Source organism: Aotus nancymaae, unplaced genomic scaffold (genome assembly GCF_030222135.1).
Source record: "Aotus nancymaae isolate 86718 unplaced genomic scaffold, 86718_ANA_hifiasm-v0.15.2.pri h1tg000028l, whole genome shotgun sequence".
NCBI lineage: Eukaryota > Metazoa > Chordata > Mammalia > Primates > Aotidae > Aotus > Aotus nancymaae.
In genome coordinates, this window is record NW_026988441.1 from 34,800,606 (window position 1) to 34,819,786 (window position 19,181).

The 19,181-nt window shown below is 50.1% G+C and overlaps 1 protein-coding gene across 4 annotated transcripts in view; it reads right to left on the reverse strand.

The window, feature by feature from the left end:
* The window catches only part of LOC105706210 (complement C3), a 39,329-nt gene that overhangs the window by 7,473 nt on the left and 12,675 nt on the right, over positions 1-19,181 (reverse strand). For 3 of the 4 annotated variants that reach the window (XM_064381887.1, XM_064381886.1, XM_064381888.1), the window contains exons 22-32: positions 17,327-17,378; positions 17,102-17,188; positions 16,733-16,936; positions 14,729-14,804; positions 14,286-14,454; positions 11,924-12,019; positions 11,617-11,770; positions 8,603-8,775; positions 8,260-8,418; positions 4,939-4,998; positions 1,803-1,893 (exon numbers count right to left, since the gene is read on the reverse strand). In XM_064381887.1, coding sequence (XP_064237957.1) covers positions 1,803-1,893; positions 4,939-4,998; positions 8,260-8,418; positions 8,603-8,775; positions 11,617-11,770; positions 11,924-12,019; positions 14,286-14,454; positions 14,729-14,804; positions 16,733-16,936; positions 17,102-17,188; positions 17,327-17,378 — 1,321 coding nt within the window. Of the gene's footprint in view, positions 1-1,802; positions 1,894-4,938; positions 4,999-8,259; positions 8,419-8,602; positions 8,776-11,563; positions 11,771-11,923; positions 12,020-14,285; positions 14,455-14,728; positions 14,805-16,732; positions 16,937-17,101; positions 17,189-17,326; positions 17,379-19,181 lie in introns of those variants that run through there. The other variant, XM_012436429.3, reaches the window with a different exon arrangement.

Genomic DNA, 19,181 nt, shown 5'->3' on the forward strand with positions numbered 1-19,181 from the left:
TTTGAGATGGGGTCTTACTCCGACACCCAGGCTGGAGTGCAGTGGCGTAACTGGCTCACTGCAACCTCTGCTTCCTGGGTTCAAGCGTTCCTCCTGCCTGAGCTTTCTGAGTAGCTGGGACTACAGGCGCACACCATACCTGCCTAATTTTTTTTTTTTTGAGATGGAGTTTCACTCTTGTTACCCAGGCTGGAGTGCAATGGCTCAATCTCGGCTCACCGCAGCCTCCGCCTCCTGGGTTCAGGCAATTCTCCTGCCTCAGCCTCTTGAGTAGCTGGGATTAGAGGCACGCGCCACCATGCCCAACTAATATTTCGTATTTTTAGTAGAGACAGGGTTTCACCATGTTAGCCAGGATGGTCTCAATCTCCTGACCTCATGATCCGCCTGCCTTGGCCTCCCAAAGTGCTGGGATGACAGGCGTGAGCCACTGTGCCCGGCCTGATTGTTTTTAATATACATGTATTTATTCGTATTTCTTACAGACACGGTCTCACTCTGTGGTTCAGACTGAAGTGCAGTGGTGCAATCATAGCTCACTGCAGCCTCAACCTTCTGGCCTGCAGTCCTCCTGCCTCAGCCTTCTGAGTAGATAAGACTACAGGTCCCCACCACCATGCATGGGTAACAATTTTTTTTATAGAGATGGGATCTTGCTGTGTTGCCCAGGCTGGTTTTGAACTCTTGGCCTTAAGTGACCCTCCTGCCCTGCCCTCGAAAAGTGCTGGGATTACAGGTGTGAGCCATGGTGCCCAGCCTAGATTTATTTATTTGGGTCATAAATAAATAATAGTGTGAGTATAATATGTTACAATTTATCTGTTGTTTGTCTCTCCCCACTAGAATATGGCTTCTTGGAAAAAAAGGAATATTTTTCCTGTTCATGCCTGTGTTGCCGGGGCTCATAAATGACCCAAAACACAGTGAGTGCTCACTGAAGTGTTGTTTCTATTCAAAATCGATTAGAGACAGGGTATTACTCTATCACCTGAGCTGGAGTGCAGTGTGGTGATCATAGCTCACTGCAGCCTCTAACTCCTGGGCTCATGCAATCCTCCTGCCTCACCCCTCCGCAGCTGGGACTACAGGTGCACACCACCACACCCAGCTAACTTAATTTTTTTTGCAGAGATGGGGTCTTGCTAGGTTGCCCAGGCTGGTCTCAGACTCCTGTCCTCAAGTGACACCCCTGCCTTGGCCTCCCAAAGTGTTGGGACTACAGGGGTGCACTACCACATCTGGCTAATTATTTTTTTTTAGAGGTTGGGTCTTGCTGTGTTCCCCAGGCTGGTCTGGAACTCCTGTGCTCAAGTGATCATCCTGCCTTAGCTTCCCAAAGTGCTGGGATTACAGGCATGAGCCACCGTGCCCGTCCTCACTAAATATTTGTTGAATGACTGCATTACATGATAAATGTGCTTAATGAATGATAGTCAAATAAAATAATAGGCTGGGTGCAGTGGCTCACACCTGTAATCCCAGCACTTTGGGAGGCTGAGGCAGGTGGATCACTTGAGGTCAGGAGTTTGAGACCAGCCTGGCCAACATGGTGAAACCCCATCTCTACTAAAAATATAAAAATTAACCGGGCATGCTGGCAGCACCTGTAGTCCCAGCTACTCGTGAGGCTGAGGCACAGGAATCTCTTGAACTCAGGAGGCAGAGGTTGCAGTGAGCTAAGATCATACCGCTGCACTCCAGCCCGGGCGACAGAGCAAGACTCCATCTCAAAAAAAACCCCAAAGACCAAAAAAAAAAAATAACGAAGGACAAGGATTAGTCATTCCTGGGTCCAAGCTCACCTTCTGGAACACTGCGGAGAGTCGCATTCAGTTGGTACAGGTTGCAGTTGTCTTCCCAGGACACTGGGGACTTGTGGTACGTGGTCAGGATCTGCCGGACCGGAAAGGGGGCTGTCAGAGCCCTTCCCCACCCACTGCCTTTGCCCCGCACTCCAATCTTTGACTTCCCAGGTCTCTGGCCATGTGGGGAATTTACTGCAAGAATATCCCCTGTCAATTCCTAGGTGCAGTGGCCACAGCACTGTCTGGAGTCTAGCTCTCCATCTCCTGGGTTCAAGCAGTTCTCCTGCCTCAGCCTGCCAAGTAGCTGGGATTACAGGTGCCTGCCACCGTGCCTGGCTAATTTTTTTGGCATTTTCAGTAGAGACGGGGTTTCACCATGTTGGCCAGGCTGGTCTCGAACTCCTGATCTCAAGTGATCCACCTGCCTCAGCCTCCCAAAGTGCTGGGATTACAGGAGTAAATCACTATGCCCAGCCAGGATTTTTTGTTGTTGTTCGTGTCTATCCTCCTGGGACTGATAAATGACCCAGCACACAGTAAATGCTCACTAAATATTTGTTGAATGGGCCAGGCACAGTGGCTCATGCCTGTAAATCCCAGCACTTTGGGAGGCTGAAGTGGGCGGATCACTTGAGGTGAAGAGTTCAAGACCAGCCTGGACAACATGGTAAAACCTCATCTCTACTAAGAATACAAAAATTAGCTGGGCATGGTGGCATGTGCCTGTAGTCCCAGCTACTTGGGGGGCTGAAGCAGGAGAATCACTTGAACCCGGGAAGCAGAGGTTGCAGTGAGCTGCGATCATGCCACTGCACTTCAGCCTGGGCAACAGAACAAGACTCGGTCTCAAGAAAAAAAAAAATTGTTAAATGACTCTATCCAGCAATAAATGTGCTTAACGAATGATAGTCAAAATAAAACAATAAAGAAGAATTAGACCTCCCTGGGTCCCAATCACTGGCTGAGATTTTGGAGGAAGGGTGGAGTTATCTTCTGGGCCTTGGGAGGCATGCTGGAGGGAAAATCTTCCCTTGGGAGAGACAAGCAAGGGGACGTCTGCTGAGGGACTCAGCATGGTGGGAGGGGCAGAGGGGTCCCAGGACAGCTGGTCCTCTACCTGTCCTGGCTCTTGATTTAGAACAAATGAAGGCCATTCTGATTCTGTCTCTCCAGCTGTAGAATGAACTTACCAACTTCCTAGGTAGCTTTGAGGTGTCCGTAGCTTGATACCTAGCAAATAGCAGTGCCCTAAATGATAGCTAAAATTATTGATGATTTTGATCTTGTTGTGGAATCTAGGGCTTGCCTGTAAGCCCCATCAATTAGGGAAGCCCTGGGCTCCAGCTAAGAATCTCAAGATGGGGCCGGGTGCTGTGGCTCACACCTGTAATCCCAGCACTTTGGGAGGCCGAGGTGGGCGGATCATGAGGTCAGGAGACCGAGACCATCCTGGCTAACACGGTGAAACCCCGTCTCCAATAAAAATACAAAAAGCTGGGCATGATGACACACTGTAGTCCCAGCTACTCAGGAGGCTGAGGCAGGAGAGTACCTTGAATCTGGGAGATGGAGGCTGCAGTGAGCCGAGATCGTGCCACTGCACTCCAGCCTAGGGGACAGAGTGAGACTCCGTCTTAAAAAAAAAAAAAAAAAAAAATCTCAAGATAGGGGGCTATGAGCTGAATGTTTGTGTCTCCTCAGGTTCACATGCTGAAACCTAATCACCAATGTGATGGTATTTGGAAATAGGGTCTTTGGGGAGTGATTACATCACAAGGGTGATGTTCTCCTGCATGGGATTAGGGCTCTTGTAAAAGCAACCCCAAAAAGCTTCCAGGGTCTTGCTGTGTTGCCCAGGCTGGAGTGCAGTGGTACAATTACAGCTCACTGTAGCCTCGATCTCCTGGGGTCAACCAATCCTCCCACCTCAGCCTCCTGAGTAGCTGGGATTACAAGCACATGCCAACACACCTGGCTAATTTTTAATTTTTATTTTTGTAGAGACAAGGACTCACTATGTTGCCCAGGCTGGTCTTGCACTCCTGGCCTTAAATGATCCTCCCGTCTGGGTCTCACAAACTGCTAGGGTTATAGACACGAGCCACCTTGCCTGGCCTTCCTGGCCCCTTCTATCATGTGAGGACATAGCAAGAAGTCACCATCTATGAAACAGAGAGTGTACCGTGTCTTGATCTTGAACTTCCTTGCCTTGAGAACTGTGAGCAATAAATATTTCTTTTTTTTTCCTTCCTTCCTTCCTTCCCTCCTTCCTTCCTTCCTTCCTTCCTTCCTCCCTCCCTCCCTCCCTCTCTCTTTTAAACTTTTTTCTTTGTTTTTATTTTTATTTTTTTCTTTTCTCTCTTTCTTTCTTTGACTGAGTTTCACTCTTGTTGCCCAGACTGGAGTGCAATGTCACAATCTCAGTTCACTGCAACCTCTGTCTCTTGGGTTCAAGCGATTCTCCTGTCTCAGCCTCCTGAGTAGCTGGAATTACAATCCACTACTACGCCCAGCTAATTTTGTATTTTTTACTAGAGACGGGGTTTCTCCATGTTGGTCAGGCTGGTCTTGAACTCCTGACCTCAGGTGATCTGCCCACCTTGGCCTCCCAAAGTGCTGGGTTACAGGCTTGAGCCACTGCACTCGGCCTCTTCTTTTTTCTTTTTTTCTTTTCTTTCCTTTCTCTCTTTTTCCTTTTCTTTCTTTTTTCCTTCCTTCTTTCATATCTTTCTTTCTTCCCTCCCTCCCTTTCTTTCTTCCTTCCTTCCTTCCTTATAGAGTTTCACTCTGTTATCCAGGGTAAAATGCAAGGTCTTAATCACGACTCACTGCAGCTACCACCTCCTGGGCTCAAGCGTCCCTCCCACCTCAGCCTCTTGAGTAGCTGTGACTATAGACACGTGCCACCAAGCCCAGCTAATTTTTCCACTTACTGTAGAGACAGAGTCTCACTCTGTTGCCCCAGTGGGTCTTGAACTCCTGGGCTCAAGCGATTCTCCCACCTGGGCCTCCCAAAATGCTGGAATTGCAGGCATGAGCCACATGCTGGGTCAATTTCTATTGTTTATAAACCACCCAGTCTATTTCGTTGTAGCAGCCGGAACAAACCGACATGGTAGAATACAAGACCTACCGAGATGGTGCCTCTCCCACTGCCACTGGCTTTGATCTCTAGATCGTCCTGGGCAAGGAACTGAAAAGAGCAAAGAGGAAGATTTAAGGCCGGAGGAGGCAGCAAAGTGAGGGTCAAGTGCAGGGGGATGTGGAGCCTGAACAGGCACCAGGGACCTCGGTTATTCCCTAACCTGGGGCCTGGTGATTCATTTTCCATCTCTCTACATGCAGATGGTTTTTCTTTTCCCTCTTCAGAAAGCATTTGTGGTGTCTACACTCTCATAGATCGACTGGAACTGCTCATTTAGCCTATTTTTTTTTTCTTTTTGACACTGGGTCTCAGTCTGTAGCCTAGGCTGGAGTGCAGTGGTGCGATCTCAGCTCACTGCAGCCTCTGCCTTCTGAGCTCAAGCAATCCTCCTGTCTTGGCCTCCCAAGTAGCTGGGACTACAGGCGTATGCCACCACATCTGGCTAATTTTTTTTTGTATTTTTCTGTAGAGACAGGATCTAACTATGTTGCCCAGACTGGTCTTGAACTCCTGGCCTCAAGTGATCCACCCACCTCGGACTTCCAAAAGTGTTGGGATTACAGGTGTGAGTCACTGCGCCCAGCCTTTTTTTTTTTTGAGACAAGACTCTCGCCTTGTCATCCAGGCTGGAGCGCAGTGGCGCAATCCCAGCTCACTGCAGCCTCTGCCTCCCAGGTTTAAGCAATTCTCCTGCCTCAGCCTCCTGAGTAGTTGGGATTACAGGCATGTGCCACCACGCCCAGCTAATTTTGGTATTTTTAGTAGAGCCAGCATTTTACCATGTTGGCCAGCCTGGTCTCGAACTCCCAACCTCAGGTGATCCAGCCACCTCAGCTCAGGCTGTGTCCTAATGTGCATCCCTGGAATCTGTTCTCTTTGTAGCATTTCCAAGGTTCCCTGTGCATGGAGCTCCCATGAGCCCCTTCTCACTGACATCTCTGCACCTCTCTATTTTTCTTTGCCTTTTCAAATTGATGCATAATGGGCCAGGTGCAGTGGCTCATGCCTATAATCCCAGCACTTTGGGAGGCCGAGGTGGGTGGATCACTTGAGGTCAGGAGTTCAAGCAGCCTGGCCAAAATGATGAAACCCTGTCTCTACTAAAATATACAAATATTAGCTGGGTGTGGTGGCAGGTGCCTGTAAATCCTAGCTACTTAGGAGGCTGAGGCAGGAGAATCACTTGACCCCAGAAGGTGGAGGCTGCAGTGAGCTGAGCCTGTGCCATTGCACTCCAGCCTGGGCAACAGAGTGAAACTCCATCTCAAAAAAAAAAAAATTGATGCATAATGGATGTACATAGTTTCAAGGCACGTGTGATAATGAAACTCATTCATATAATGTGTAAAGATCAGATCAGTGTACCTCAGATATCCATCACCTTAAATATTTGTCTTGTCTTTATGCTAAAATCATTCTAATTCTTTTCTTCCAGCTATTTTGAAATACGCAGTAGATTATTGTAAACTACAGTCACCCTACTAATCTTTCAAATGCTCGGTCTTATTTCTTCTATCTAACCATATGTTTGCATCCATTAATCAACTTCTTTTCCTCCCTCCCTTTCTGCCTACACTTCCTATCCTCTGGCAACCACCAATCTAATCTCTATCTTCATCTGCAGCCACTCTTGTTTTCCTCACTGCATCCTTCTTACATCAGCCAGAATAAAATTTTAAAAATTCACAGCCAAGCCAAACGTAGTGGCTCACGTCTGTAATCCCAGCAATGCAGGAGGCCAAGTGGGGAGGATTGCTTGAGCCCAGGAGTTCAAAATATGCCTGGGCAATTTAGCTAGACTTCGCTACAAAAAAAAAAAAAAAAAAAAAAAAAAACCACTAAAAATTGAGTCGGGCAAGGTGGTGCATGTCTGTAGTCCCAGCTACTCAGGAGGCTAAGGCAGGAGGATTGCTTGAGCCCAGGAATTTGAGGCTGCTATGAGCTATGTTTGTGCCACTGTACTCTAGCCTGGGCAACAGAGTGGGACCCTGTCTCTAAAAAACAAAAACAACAACAAAAAAAAAAAAGAAAGAAAGAAAGAAAGAAAGAAATTAAAAAAAAAATCACAGCCAGTCACTCAAATCTCACTGCCTATAGGATAAAGTCCTAATTCTTCCCATGGCCGCGCAGCTCTCACTGCTGAGCCATGCTAGCCTGAAAGCCTCCTGACAGCCTGCTTTATCTGCTGTTCTCCCTTCTGACCACTCCTGTGCCTGACTGGCTCTGGGTCTCCACTCTATGCTGTTCCCTATGTCAGAAACACTTTTCCTCGGCCGGGAACAGTGGTTCATGCCTGTAATCCCAGAACTTTGGGAAGCCAAGGCAGGTGGATCACATGAGGCCAGGAGTTCAAGACCAGCTTGGCCACCATGGTGAAACCCCATCTCTACTAAAAATACAAAACATAGCCAGGCATGGTGGTACATGCCTGTAATCCCAGCTACTGGGGAGGTTGACACAGGAGAACTGCTTGAACCCAGGAGGGTGGAGGCTGCGGTGAGCCAAGATTGTGCCACTGCACTCCAGCCTGGGTGGGTGAGTGAGACTCTGTCTCAAGAAGAAGGAGGAGGAGAAGGAGGAGGAGGAGGGGAGATGGAGGAGGGGGAGGAGGAGGAGGAGCAGTCTTCCTTTCCCTCTGCTTTCTCCATCTTGACAACTATTTGTCCAGGACATCCACTACACAATGCATGACCTCAGACTGGTTGTTTTACTTCTCTTCTTTTTTCGTAGAGATGGGGTCTCGCTATGTTGCCCAAGGTGTCATTTCTTTTTATTTATTTATTTTTATTTTGAGATGAAGTCTCACTCGCAGGTGACTTCAGGTCACTGCAACCTCCGCCTCCTGGGTTCAAGCGATTCTCCTGCCTCAGCCTCCCAAGTAGCTGGAATTGCAGGCATGCCCATGTCCGGTTAATTTTTGTATTTTTAGTAGACACGGAGTTTCACTATGTTGACCAGAGTGGTCTCGAACTTCTGACCTCAGGTGATCCACCCACCTCGGCCTCTGAAAGTACTGGTATCAGACATAAGCCACCGCACCAGGCCCATTTCCTTCTAGATCGTACATTCCATAAGAGCATGGACCACGGATCTTTCATAACATAACCCCAATGCCTAGGAGATTCATTGGTACATAGTAGATGCTCAGGAAATGTTGGTGGAATAAATGAATCAATACATTGACAGTATAGCCACATTTCCAACGCTTATGATATCATCTTGAGGAGGGAGATCGGCAGGGACATGATGTTTGGCCTCATCTCCAATGCCACCTCTGCGTGGACTCTGGCCTGCCCCTCAGTGCCATACCTTTGCGGACCGCTGCTGATAGGCATTGTTGTCATCAATCTGCCAATTCACATTCAAAGCTCTCTTGGGGGCACTGATCTGGACATGGAGATCCTGGACGCCCTCGAAGGGAACATCTTCGCGGAAGCGGGTCAGAGCTTCAAGGGCCACCACCGTGGTCTGGGTGTTGGAATGGGGTGGGGGGGCGGGGAGGGTACGTGGATCAGCACCACAGACAGCACCCGAGAAGCCATTGGGCGGCGCGTCAGGACCAAGGACAGCCCCCCCAACTGCCCCCTTGGGCTGGGCGCGTCAGCACCTTGGCTAGCGACCCCGGCCCTCATCTCCCGGGGGTCCCCATCACCTGGGTGGACCCGAAGCCTCCTCCAAGCTCCCGCTTCTCTAGTAGCCACTTGGCGATGGCGTGTGTCTCATTGCGCCGGCCAAGCTCTAGCTTCTGCATGAGCGCATAGGCCGTGGCCTCAACCGTGTACAGGGGGCCCAGCTTCTGCTCATCTACTGGCCAGTGGGTTTTGTCTAGAAATAGGGACACCCGGCTTGTCACCCAGAGCTGGGCCTGCCCACCTTAACCCGCTCTCTTCTTGTGCCATCTGGCCCAGTTTTCTCTTCTGTCATCTTATTGATCACCTACTTTATTTTTATTTTTGTAGGGGGTGGGGGGTGGGGGTGGTTCTCATTATGTTGTCCAGGCTGGTTTCGAACTCCTGGCCTCAAGCCATTCTCTCACTTTGACCTCTCAAAGTGTTGGGATTACAGGCATGAGCCACCGTGCCCAGCCCTGATCACCTACTTTATGTGAAGCTCTTTGCTGATGAAATGTGGACATTCAATTTTCAGAACGACCCTGGGAGATGGGACTCTATTTACCAATGCGGAAATTGAGTTTAAAAAAAAAAAAAAGTTCCTAGCTGGGCGTGGTGACTCATGCTTATAATCCCAGAACTCTGGGAGGTCGAGGCAGGCAGATCACCTGAGGTCAGGAGTTCCAGACCAGCCTGGCCAACATGGTGAAACCCAGTCTCTACTAAAAATACAAAAAAATTAGTTGGGCGTGGTGGTGAGCACCTATAATCCCAGCTACTCAGGAGGTTGAGGCAGGAGAATCGCTTGAACCCGGGAGGTGGAGGTTGCAGTGAGCCAAGATCATGCCATTGCACTCCAGCCTGGGTGACAAGAGTGAGACTCTGTCACACACATACAAAAAAAAGAAAAGTAAAAGTTCCTTTAGGTCCCTCCAGTCCCACTGCAAGCAAATTTACCTAGCTCCACTTTCCTTGACTTGTGGAATGTAGCAGATGGGATATGGACCCTTGGGGATGAGGTAGAATCAACCAGGGGAAGGTTTTATGACCTCTCCATCCTGCTGGGCTCGGTGGCTCAGACCTGTAATCTCAGCACTTTGGGAGGCTGAGGCAGGCAGATCATAGAGTCAGGAGTTTGAGACCATCCTGGCCAATATGGTGAAACCCCATCTCTGCTAAAAATACAGAAGTTAGCTGGGTGTGGTGGTGGGTGCCTGTAGTCCCAGTTACTCGGGAGGCTGAGGCAGGAGAATTGCTTGAACTCCGGAGGTGGAGGTTGCAGTGAACCGAGATCATGCCATTGCACTCTAGCCTGGGTGACAGAGCGAGAGACACTGTCTCAAAAAAACCAAATTCAAAAACAAAACAAAACAAAGAAAACCCTCTCCATCCTTGACAACACCAAGCACTCTTTCCACCTCAGGGTGTTTGCTTGTGCTGTTCCCTTTGCTTGGAATGTCCATGGTCTTTCATGAAGGTGTACCTTAAAAAAAAGGTTTTTTTGAGACAGTCTCACTCTGTCACTGAGGCTGGAGTAGAGTGGCGAGATCTCAGCTCGTTGCAACCTCTACCTCCCAAGTTCAAGTGATTCTCCTGCCTCAGCCTCCTGAGTAGCTGGGATTACAGGCACGCACCACTATGCCTGGCTAATTTTTATACTTTTAGTAGAGATGGGGTTTCACCATGTTGGTCTCGAACTCCTGACCTTGTGAGCCGCCCGCCTCGACCTCCCAAAGTGCAGGGATTACAGGCATGAGCCACCATGCCCAGCCTTTTTTATTTTTATATAGAGACAGAGTCTTGCTCTGTTGCCCAGGCTTGAGTGCAGTGGGGTGATCACAGCTCACCGCAGCCTTGACCTTCTGGATTCAAGTGATCCTCCTGCCTCAGCCTCCCTAGTAGCTGGGACTACAGGTGCATGCCACCACAGCCAGCTAATCACAAACATTTTTTTTTTAGAGATGGGGTCTCACTATGTTGCCCAGTTTGGTCACAAACTCCTGGCCTCAAGCAATCCTCCTGTCTCAGCCTCCCAAGTGGCTGGGATTACAGACATGAGCCACCACACCTAGCAGGTATGTCTTTCCGTCTTTCATCTCGGCCCCCCAGTCTGTACTCCCCTCCCGTTGCTATCTCTCCTACCCGCCTTGTGTGTTATTATCTCAGTGCTTGTCTCAGTTTGGAATTATTATTATTGTCATTATTATTATTATTTTATTTTATTATTATTTTTTTGAGACGGAGTTTCGCTCTTGTTACCCAGGCTGGAGTGCAATGGTGCGATCTCAGCTCACCGCAACCTCCGCCTCCTGGGTTCAGGCAATTCTCCTGCCTCAGCCTCCTGAGTAGCTGGGATTACAGGCACGCGCCACCATGCCCAGCTAATTTTTGTATTTTCAGTAGAGACGGGGTTTCACCATGTTGACCAGGATGGTCTTGATCTCTTGACCTCATGATCCACCCGCCTCGGCCTCCCAAAGTGCTGGGATTACAGGCATGAGCCACCACGCCTGGCCTTGTCATCATTATTTTGAGACAGAATCTCCTTCTGTCATCCAGGCTGGAGTGCAGTGGTGCAATCTCAGCTCACTGCAACCTCTGCCTCTTAGGTTGAAGTGATTCTCCTGCCTCAGCCTCCTGAATAGCTGGGATTACAGGCAACTGCCACCACGCCTGGCTAATTTTTATATTTTTAGTAGAGACGGGGTTTCACCATGTTGACTAGGCTGGTCTCGAAGTCCTGACCTCAGGTGATCCTACTGCCTCGTCCTCCCAAAGTTCTGGTATTACAAGCATTAGCCACTGCTCCTAGATTCAGTTTGGAATTATATAGTGACCTGTCTGTCTTCTGATTGTCTCTTCCAAGGACTGTAGGACCGTTGAGGGCAGGGACTGTATCAGTGTTGCTTACCTTGGTCTCACAGGGTCTGAGCTCAAGAGTTGACACACAGTGGATGCTCAGGAAACACTAAGTGACGAGTGACACCTTGCTGGGTTTGAGATCACCCTCTCCCTACCCCATGACTGAAGTTGACTAAGAAGTGCCCACACTCACCATGGCTGGCAAAGCTGTCCAGGCGGTCGTTGGCCCGGGGGCTGTTGGCGAGGGCCAGTGCGTAGGATACTGTGGCTATGGCAAATGTTGTCTGAATGTTGGGGAGTTTTCTCTCCAGGAAGCCACGGGCTCGCTCGATGCTGGTCATCAAATTCTAGAGGGTCAGAGGGAGGAGGCCAGAGGGAGATCATCAGAGGAAAGAAGTCTGGGAGTTAGAGGGACCCAGAGGGAGGTGACAGTGGAAGAGCTTTACAGGTGCTGGGACTGGTGGACCCCACAGATCCTGCCCTCCTCTCCGGGATCATACCGGTATCTCCTGGCTGCACAACTCCTTTCCCTCATCCAGGGCTATCATGACAAGAGCTGTGAGGGATATGTTCGCCTCGGAGCCTTGGTAGCCACCCTGTGGATGATGCAGAGTCCCCCATGTGATCCCCTCAGCATCTTGGAGATGCCTTCCTCAGCCTCTCCTGTCTGACCCTGAGAAGCTTCCAGGTACCCAGCTCTGGGCTGGATAATGGTGGAGGTGGGATGAAGACAGAGAGGAGGGGTTTCCCTCCCTGGGGTCTGCCCTACTAACAAAAGCCATCAGCTGGGCGTGGTGGCTCACATCTGCAATCCCAGCATTTGGGAGGCCGCAGCAGTAGGATCACCTGAGGTCAGGAGTTTGAGACCAGCCTGAACAACATGGTGAAACCCTGTCCCTACAAAAATATAAAAATAAGCTGGTCATGATGGTGGGTGCCTGTAAGCCCAGTTGCTGGGGAGGCTGAGGCAAGAGAATTGCTTGAACCTGGGAGGTGGAAGTTGCAGTGAGCCGAGATCGTGCCATTGCACTCTAGGCTGGATGACAGAGAGAAACTCTGTCTCAAAAACAAAACAAGGCCGGGCGTGGTGGCTCATGCTTGTAATCCCAGCAGTTTGGGAGGCCGAGACGGGCGGATCACCTGAAGTCGGGAGTTTGAGACCAGCCCGACCAACATGGTAAAACCCCATCTCTAAAAACAAAACAAAACAAAGAAACAAACAAAAAGCTATCAACTCGAGAGGCTGAGCTCCGTAAACCATCTCAGAGCATTCTGGCAGCAGTCCCATTTTCCTGATGAGAAAACAGGGTCAGAGTGGCAAAGACTTCCCATTTCTAGGAAATGGCCAACTCAGGGTTCACACATCTCCTTCGTAGCCCAGCTTCCACCCTCACCTCCTGTCTGGACTTGAATAGTGTCCCCCAAAATTCATGTTCACGCAGGACCTCAAGATGTGATCTTATTTGGAAATCAGGTCTTTGAGGATGTGATTAAAATTAAGAAGAGGTCATACTGGATTAGAGTAGACCCTGTCTAATGATGAGTGTCCTTATAAGAAGGTCATGTCAGGGCCGGGGGTGATGGCTCACGCCTGTAATCACAGCACTTTGGGAGGCTGAGGCGTGTGGATCACCTGAGGTCAGGAGTTTGAGACCAGCCTGGCCAACATGATGAAACCCTGTCTCTACTAAAACTACAAAAATTAGCAGGTGTGGTGGTGGGCCCCTGTAGTCCCAGCTACTCAGGAGGCTGAGGCAGGAAAATCGCTTGAACCTGGGAGGCAGAAGCTGCAGTGAGCTGAGATCCCACCACTCCAGCCTGGGCAAAAGATCGAGACTCCATCTCAAAAAAAAAAAAAAAAATTAGCCAGGAATGGTGGTGTACACCTGTATTCCCAACCGCTGAGGGGGCTGAGGCAGGAGGATCTCTTGAGCTCAGAAGTTTGAGGCTGTAGTGAGCTATGATTGTACCACTGCATTCCAGCCTGGGTGACAGAACAAGATCCTGTCTCTAAAAATTATAATAATAGGCTGGACACTGTGGCTCATGTCTGTAATGCCAGAACTTTGGGAGGCCGAGGCAGGCAGATCACTTGTGGCCAGGAGTTTGAGACCAGCCTGGACAACAAGACGAAAACCCATGTCTACTAAAACAAAAATGTAAAAATTAGCTGGGCGCAGTGGCACATGCCTGTAATCTCAGCTATTCGGGTGGCCAAGGCATAAGAATCACTTGAACCTGGGAGGTGGAGGTTGCAGTGAGTTGAGATCATGCCACTGCATTGCAGTCTGGGTGACAGAGTGGAACTCTTTCTCAAAATAATTAATAATAATAATAATTTGGCCTGCTGCATGCAGAGAGGACAGCAAAAGCCCTTTTTGGGGGAGTTGGAAGAGCCCATGAATGGTTAAGTGTGCATAGTGAGCAGGGAGTGCTGAGGTGAGGCCTAGGAGGAGATACAGATAAAGGTAGCTGTGAGCCACAGCAGGTGTTTGAGCAGGGGAGAGACCTGCCAGACTGCGTTTGAAAGGCTTCTCTGGATGCTGGTGTAAAGGGACTCTTGGTGGAGATGGGTGTGCAAGCTGGGGAGGACACAGTCTCCAAGGGAGGAGGGCCAGGGCAGGCCACTGCTTGATGTGGGGATGAGGAAGAGACGGGTTCCCAGATGTACCCAGCCTCACCCACATTCTAACAGAGCACGAGGTGGTTCAGACCAGGGCGGGTGTGATCCTTGGCGCTGAGCGTCAGCTCTTTCCTGTTCTCATCTGCCCAAGAATAGATTGGGAGCCTGAAATCCCCCTCTTAGTGCACAGAGCCCTGCGGATGGGTTTGAATGGCCGGGGCAGGGAGGGCTGTGGCCACCTGCATGGACGTCATGACCACAGGGCCCTTCTCCAGGAAGTGCCCGTCCTCCGCCTGCCTGTCGTTGATGATCCAGTTGGCCATGGCACAGAGAGAGGGCAGGTCAAGCACGCTGGTCGTCATCGTAGGGTAGGCCAGGGCAAAGACGCGGAACACATAGTTGGTAAGCCTGTCGGGAGAGAGCGAGGGTGACACCTGTGAACGGCAGCTAAGGGGACTCTGGGACAGGGGAGTCTGCACCATGGGCCATACATCCCCTCCCAGGTGGACCCCTGCCATTCCCCGCTGCCCAGGTCTGCCAGTGCAGAATGCCCCAGGCCCATGCACTGGACACCCCAAGACCCCAAGACTCTGCAGCGTGGATGCTCTTGGGACATCAGGCCCCAGGCTGGCCCCTTGGGCTTTGAGGGTGGCAGTGGCAGGAGAGACACAGTCATCCTCACCAGGTGCTTCCTGGGTTCCCCTTGGAGGTGTGGTAGGTGCCGTCTGAACTCCGGTGGGTCAGCATCTGGGTGTACCCTGGGGAAACAGAGCAGGGCTTGGAGGGACAATCAGTGTTACAGGTAGAACCTGGTGGGCAGGGACTGGAGGTGACATGGGGGTGTCACACCTGGAGGTCATCTAGAAGGGGCAACCTACTGTCCAGGCGTACTCTGGAGGGGGGTTTAGGGCCCGGACATAGGTGAAGGGCAGGGCTCAGGAATGACTTTGAGGGATGCAGGAGGCAGTTGTCTCTGGGTATAACCCAGGTGACTTTCACCTTGAGGACTCTGGGGCAGGGCATGCCAGCCTTGGAGTTGCTGCTGGAAGAAATCATAGAAGGTGTTGTCCCCATGCAACCTGGGGGGGGCACTACCTGGGAGTTTTCCTTTTTCTTTTCTTTCCTTTTCTTTATTATTATTATTTTTTTTTAAAAAAAAGACAGAGTTTCACCATGTTGGTCAGGCTGGTCTTGAACTCCCTACCTCAGGTGATCTGCCCTGCCCGCCTTGGCCTTCAAAGTGCTTGGATTACAGGCGTGAGCCACCATGCCCGGCCCTTTTCTTTATTTTTAATTTTTTTAATTTTTAAAATTTTTGCCCACCTTGTATACAGCTTGGGAAGCAGATTTTTTTTTTTTTTTTTTTTTTTTTTGAGACAGAGTTTTGCTCTGTTGCCCAGGCTGGAGTGCAGTGGTGTGATCTTGGCTCCCTGAAACCTCCAGCTCCCAGGTTCAAGCAATTCTCCTGCCTCAGCCTCCCAAGTAGCTGGGATTACAGGCACCTGCCACTACGCTCAGCTAAATTTTTTTTTGTATTTTTAGTAGAGACAGGGTTTCACCGTGTTGGCCAGGATGGTCTCGATCTCCTGACCTCGTGATCTGCCCACCTCGGCCTCCCAAAGTGCTGGGATTACAGGCGTGAGCCACCGCGCTCAGCAGTTTAGTGTTTGTTTGGAGCATTGGGGTGACAGTATCTGGATGTTACCTGAGGGGTTACTGCTTGAGAAGATCTGGAGGAAAAGCTGGAGTCTGAGGGCAACCTGGGACCAATTAGCTCAGAGGTCTGTGGGTGTTACCAGGGGTGCTCCTCTCTGGTTGCTCCCTGGGGTTATTCTGGGGTTTGCTGCCTGGGTGTCCCCTGGGATTCCCTGGGAGTGGCACTGAGGGATTGTGACCTGGAGCAGGGTCCGAGTTTAACATCCTCTGGCAGGATGGCTTTTTAGGAGAAATCAGGGTGTCTGTCATAAGATTGAAGCCTGGAGGCTGTGTGCAGTGGCTCACATCTGTAATTCTAGCACTTTGGGAAGCCAAGGCAGGTGGATCACCTGAGGTCAGGAGTTCAAGAGCAGCCTGACCAACATGGCAAAACCCCATCTCTACAAAAAATCCAAAAACGAGCCGGCTGTGATGACTGGCACCTGTAATTCCAGCTCTGCAGGGGGCCAAGGCAGGAGAATCAATCGAACTCAGGAGGCAGAGGTTTAAGTGAGCCAAAATCGCACCACTGCACTCCAGTCTGGGTGACAGAGTGAGACTGTATCTCAAAATAAATATTTTAATTAATTAAAATGCAAAAATTAATGGGCATGGTGGCAGGCATCTGTAATCCCAGCTACTCAGGAGGCTGAGGCAGGAGAATGGCTTGAACCCGGGAGGTGGAGGTTGCAGGGAGCTGAGATCACGCCACTGCACCCCAGCCTGGGTGACAGAGTGAGACTCCACTGCCAAAAAACAAAAACAAAAACAAAAAACTGAAGCCTGGGGAAGGGGTCAGGGTGAAGAAGTCCCACAGGTGTGTCACAGGCACGGGATGACCTTGGGGAATTTAGTATCAAGTTGTAGTCTGGAGGAGGAGTCAGTTTGGGTGTTAGTGCCTGAGGCCGGGGGTCGTTCCACGAAGATTTCCCCAGTCTTGGGAGAGCCCCAGTCACCCCCATGGAGGCCCCGGCAGGGTTCCCGCTCTCACCGCTGACAATATTCTTCATCACCTGGTCCCTGTGCTCCACCCCGACCTTGCCCCACTGGCCGGTGGCATCCAAATAGCGGGTCAGGATGACGACAGGCATCAGGGAGCTCAGCGTCTGCTCGGGGCAGCCCGTGGGGACCCGCAGCAGCCGCTGCATCTCTTTGGGTGTCAGGCTGCCCACAATCGTCTCACCAAGGATGTCACCTGTCAGGTGGGTGAGTTGGGTGACCCTGGGAATGGCCTCTGCCTACACCACCATAGTCCACTGATCACCCCACATGGCCACCCCCAGTTCCTCGGGCCCTGATGCCTTGTGGACCTTAGAGGACCCAGCGCCAGCCCTCCCCACATCCCTGTGTCCCCCAGCACCTTGAACGCTGATAAACACTTCTGCCTGCGTGTCGGGTACCATGTTCAAGAACTCCTGTCTTGGTACCAGTTCTGTCTGGGTCCGACCTGAAGAAGCATAACCTTCTGTGACAAGTAGGGTCTGGGGCTGGGGATTCCCACCTGGGCACACCCCCTCATGCCCACTCCCTCCTCCTTCCCAGCATGGCCCCAGGATCTCACATGTGCCCTGCAGAGCTCACAAACCTTGGGGGTTCAGGAGGATGCTACGGGACATTTGCTGAATCTGACCCCCTGCCTGAGGAACGAGAGGAGGATATAAGTCAAAAGCAAAAACAGCAGCCACAGTAATGATGACAATCGCAGTGATGGTGAGAGGAGGCATTGCTGGGCTACGATAAGCACAGACTCTGGAGCCCAAATACCTGGGTTCAAATCCCAGCTCTTCTGCTTCCTAGCTGTGTGTCCTTGGGAAAATTACTTACCCTCTCTCTGCCTCAGTTTTCTCATCTGTAAAAGGGGGATAATAATTGTCCCTACCTCATAGGATTGTTTGGAAGACTGAATTAGTTAATTTTTTTTTTTGAGACAGGTTCTCAAAAAATCCCGTGTTCAAGTGATTCTTGTGCCTCAGCCTCCCGAGTAGCTGGGATTACAGGTGCATACCACCACACCAGGCTAATTTTTGTATTTTTAGTAGAGATGGGGTTAAGCTATGTTGGCCAGGCTGATCTTGAACTCTTGACCTGAAGTGATTCACCTACTTCGGCCTCCCAAAGTTCTGGGACTACAGGCATGAACCACCATGGCTGGCCCAGTTAATGGTTTTTTGTTTGTTTGTTTTGTTGTTTTCAGAGAAGGATTCTCTCTAGGTTGCCCAGGCTAGACTCAAATTTCTATGCTCAAATGATCCTCCCACTTCAGCCTCCCAAATAGTTGGGAATACAGGAGGGTGCCACTACAGCTGACTGAGTGAATATTCTTTTTTTTTTTTTTTGAGACGGAGTTTTGCTCTTGTTACCCAGGCTGGAGTGCAATGGTGCGATCTCGGCTCACCGCAACCTCCGCCTCCGGGGTTCAGGCAATTCTCCTGCCTCAGCCTCCTGAGTAGCTGGGATTACAGGCACGCACCACTATGCCCAGCTAATTTTTTTTTTTTATATATACAAGTCAATACTGTTTTGAACTTAAAAATTATTTGCTTTGAGAGTGTATGTGTGTGTATATGTATAATAAATGATTACAATGTGTGTGTGAGTGAAAATATGTGGTCTTTGGTTATTAACTATATACTGTCTACTTGTGAGATGCAAGGTAAGTGGGTCACAGACTCTCAAATTTATGAAACACTTAGATTTTTCAGGGAAGTTATATTTTTAGTAGAGACAGGGTTTCACCATGTTGACCAGGATGGTCTCGATCTCTCGACCTCGTGATCCACCCGCCTCGGCCTCCCAAAGTGCTGGGATTACAGGCGTGAGCCACCGCGCCCAGCCTGACTGAGTGAATATCCTTAAGTACCTATGTCTTAAGCGTTAAACATGGGTTTGTAAAGTAAATAAAGTTTTTTGTTCGTTCGTTTGTTTTTTGGAGAGAGAGTCTTGCTCTGTCACCCAGGCTGGAGTGCAGTGGCATGCTCTCAGCTTCAGGCTCAATTTCATGGGCTCAAGCAATCCCCTCTCGGCTTTTTGAGTAACTGGGACTACAGGTGCACACCACCACACCAGACTAATTTTTTTTTTTTAATTAGACAGAGTCCTGCACTGTCGCCCAGGCTGGAGTGCAGTGGTGCGATCTTGGCTCACTGCAACCTCCACCTCCCGGGTTCAAGTGAGATTCTCCTGCCTCAGCCTCCCAAGTATCTGAGATTACGGGCACCCACCACCATACCCAGCTAATTTTTTGTATTTTTAGTAGAGATGGGGTTTCAGTATGTTGGCCAGGCTAGTCTTGAACTCCTGACCTCATGATTCACTGCCTTGGCCCCTCAAAGTGCTGGGATTACAGGCATGAGCCACCACACCCAGCCTAATAAAGTATTTCTGATGGGCCATACACTGGTTATTGGTCATTTTCGCAACTCTCTGATTATTCGTGGGTA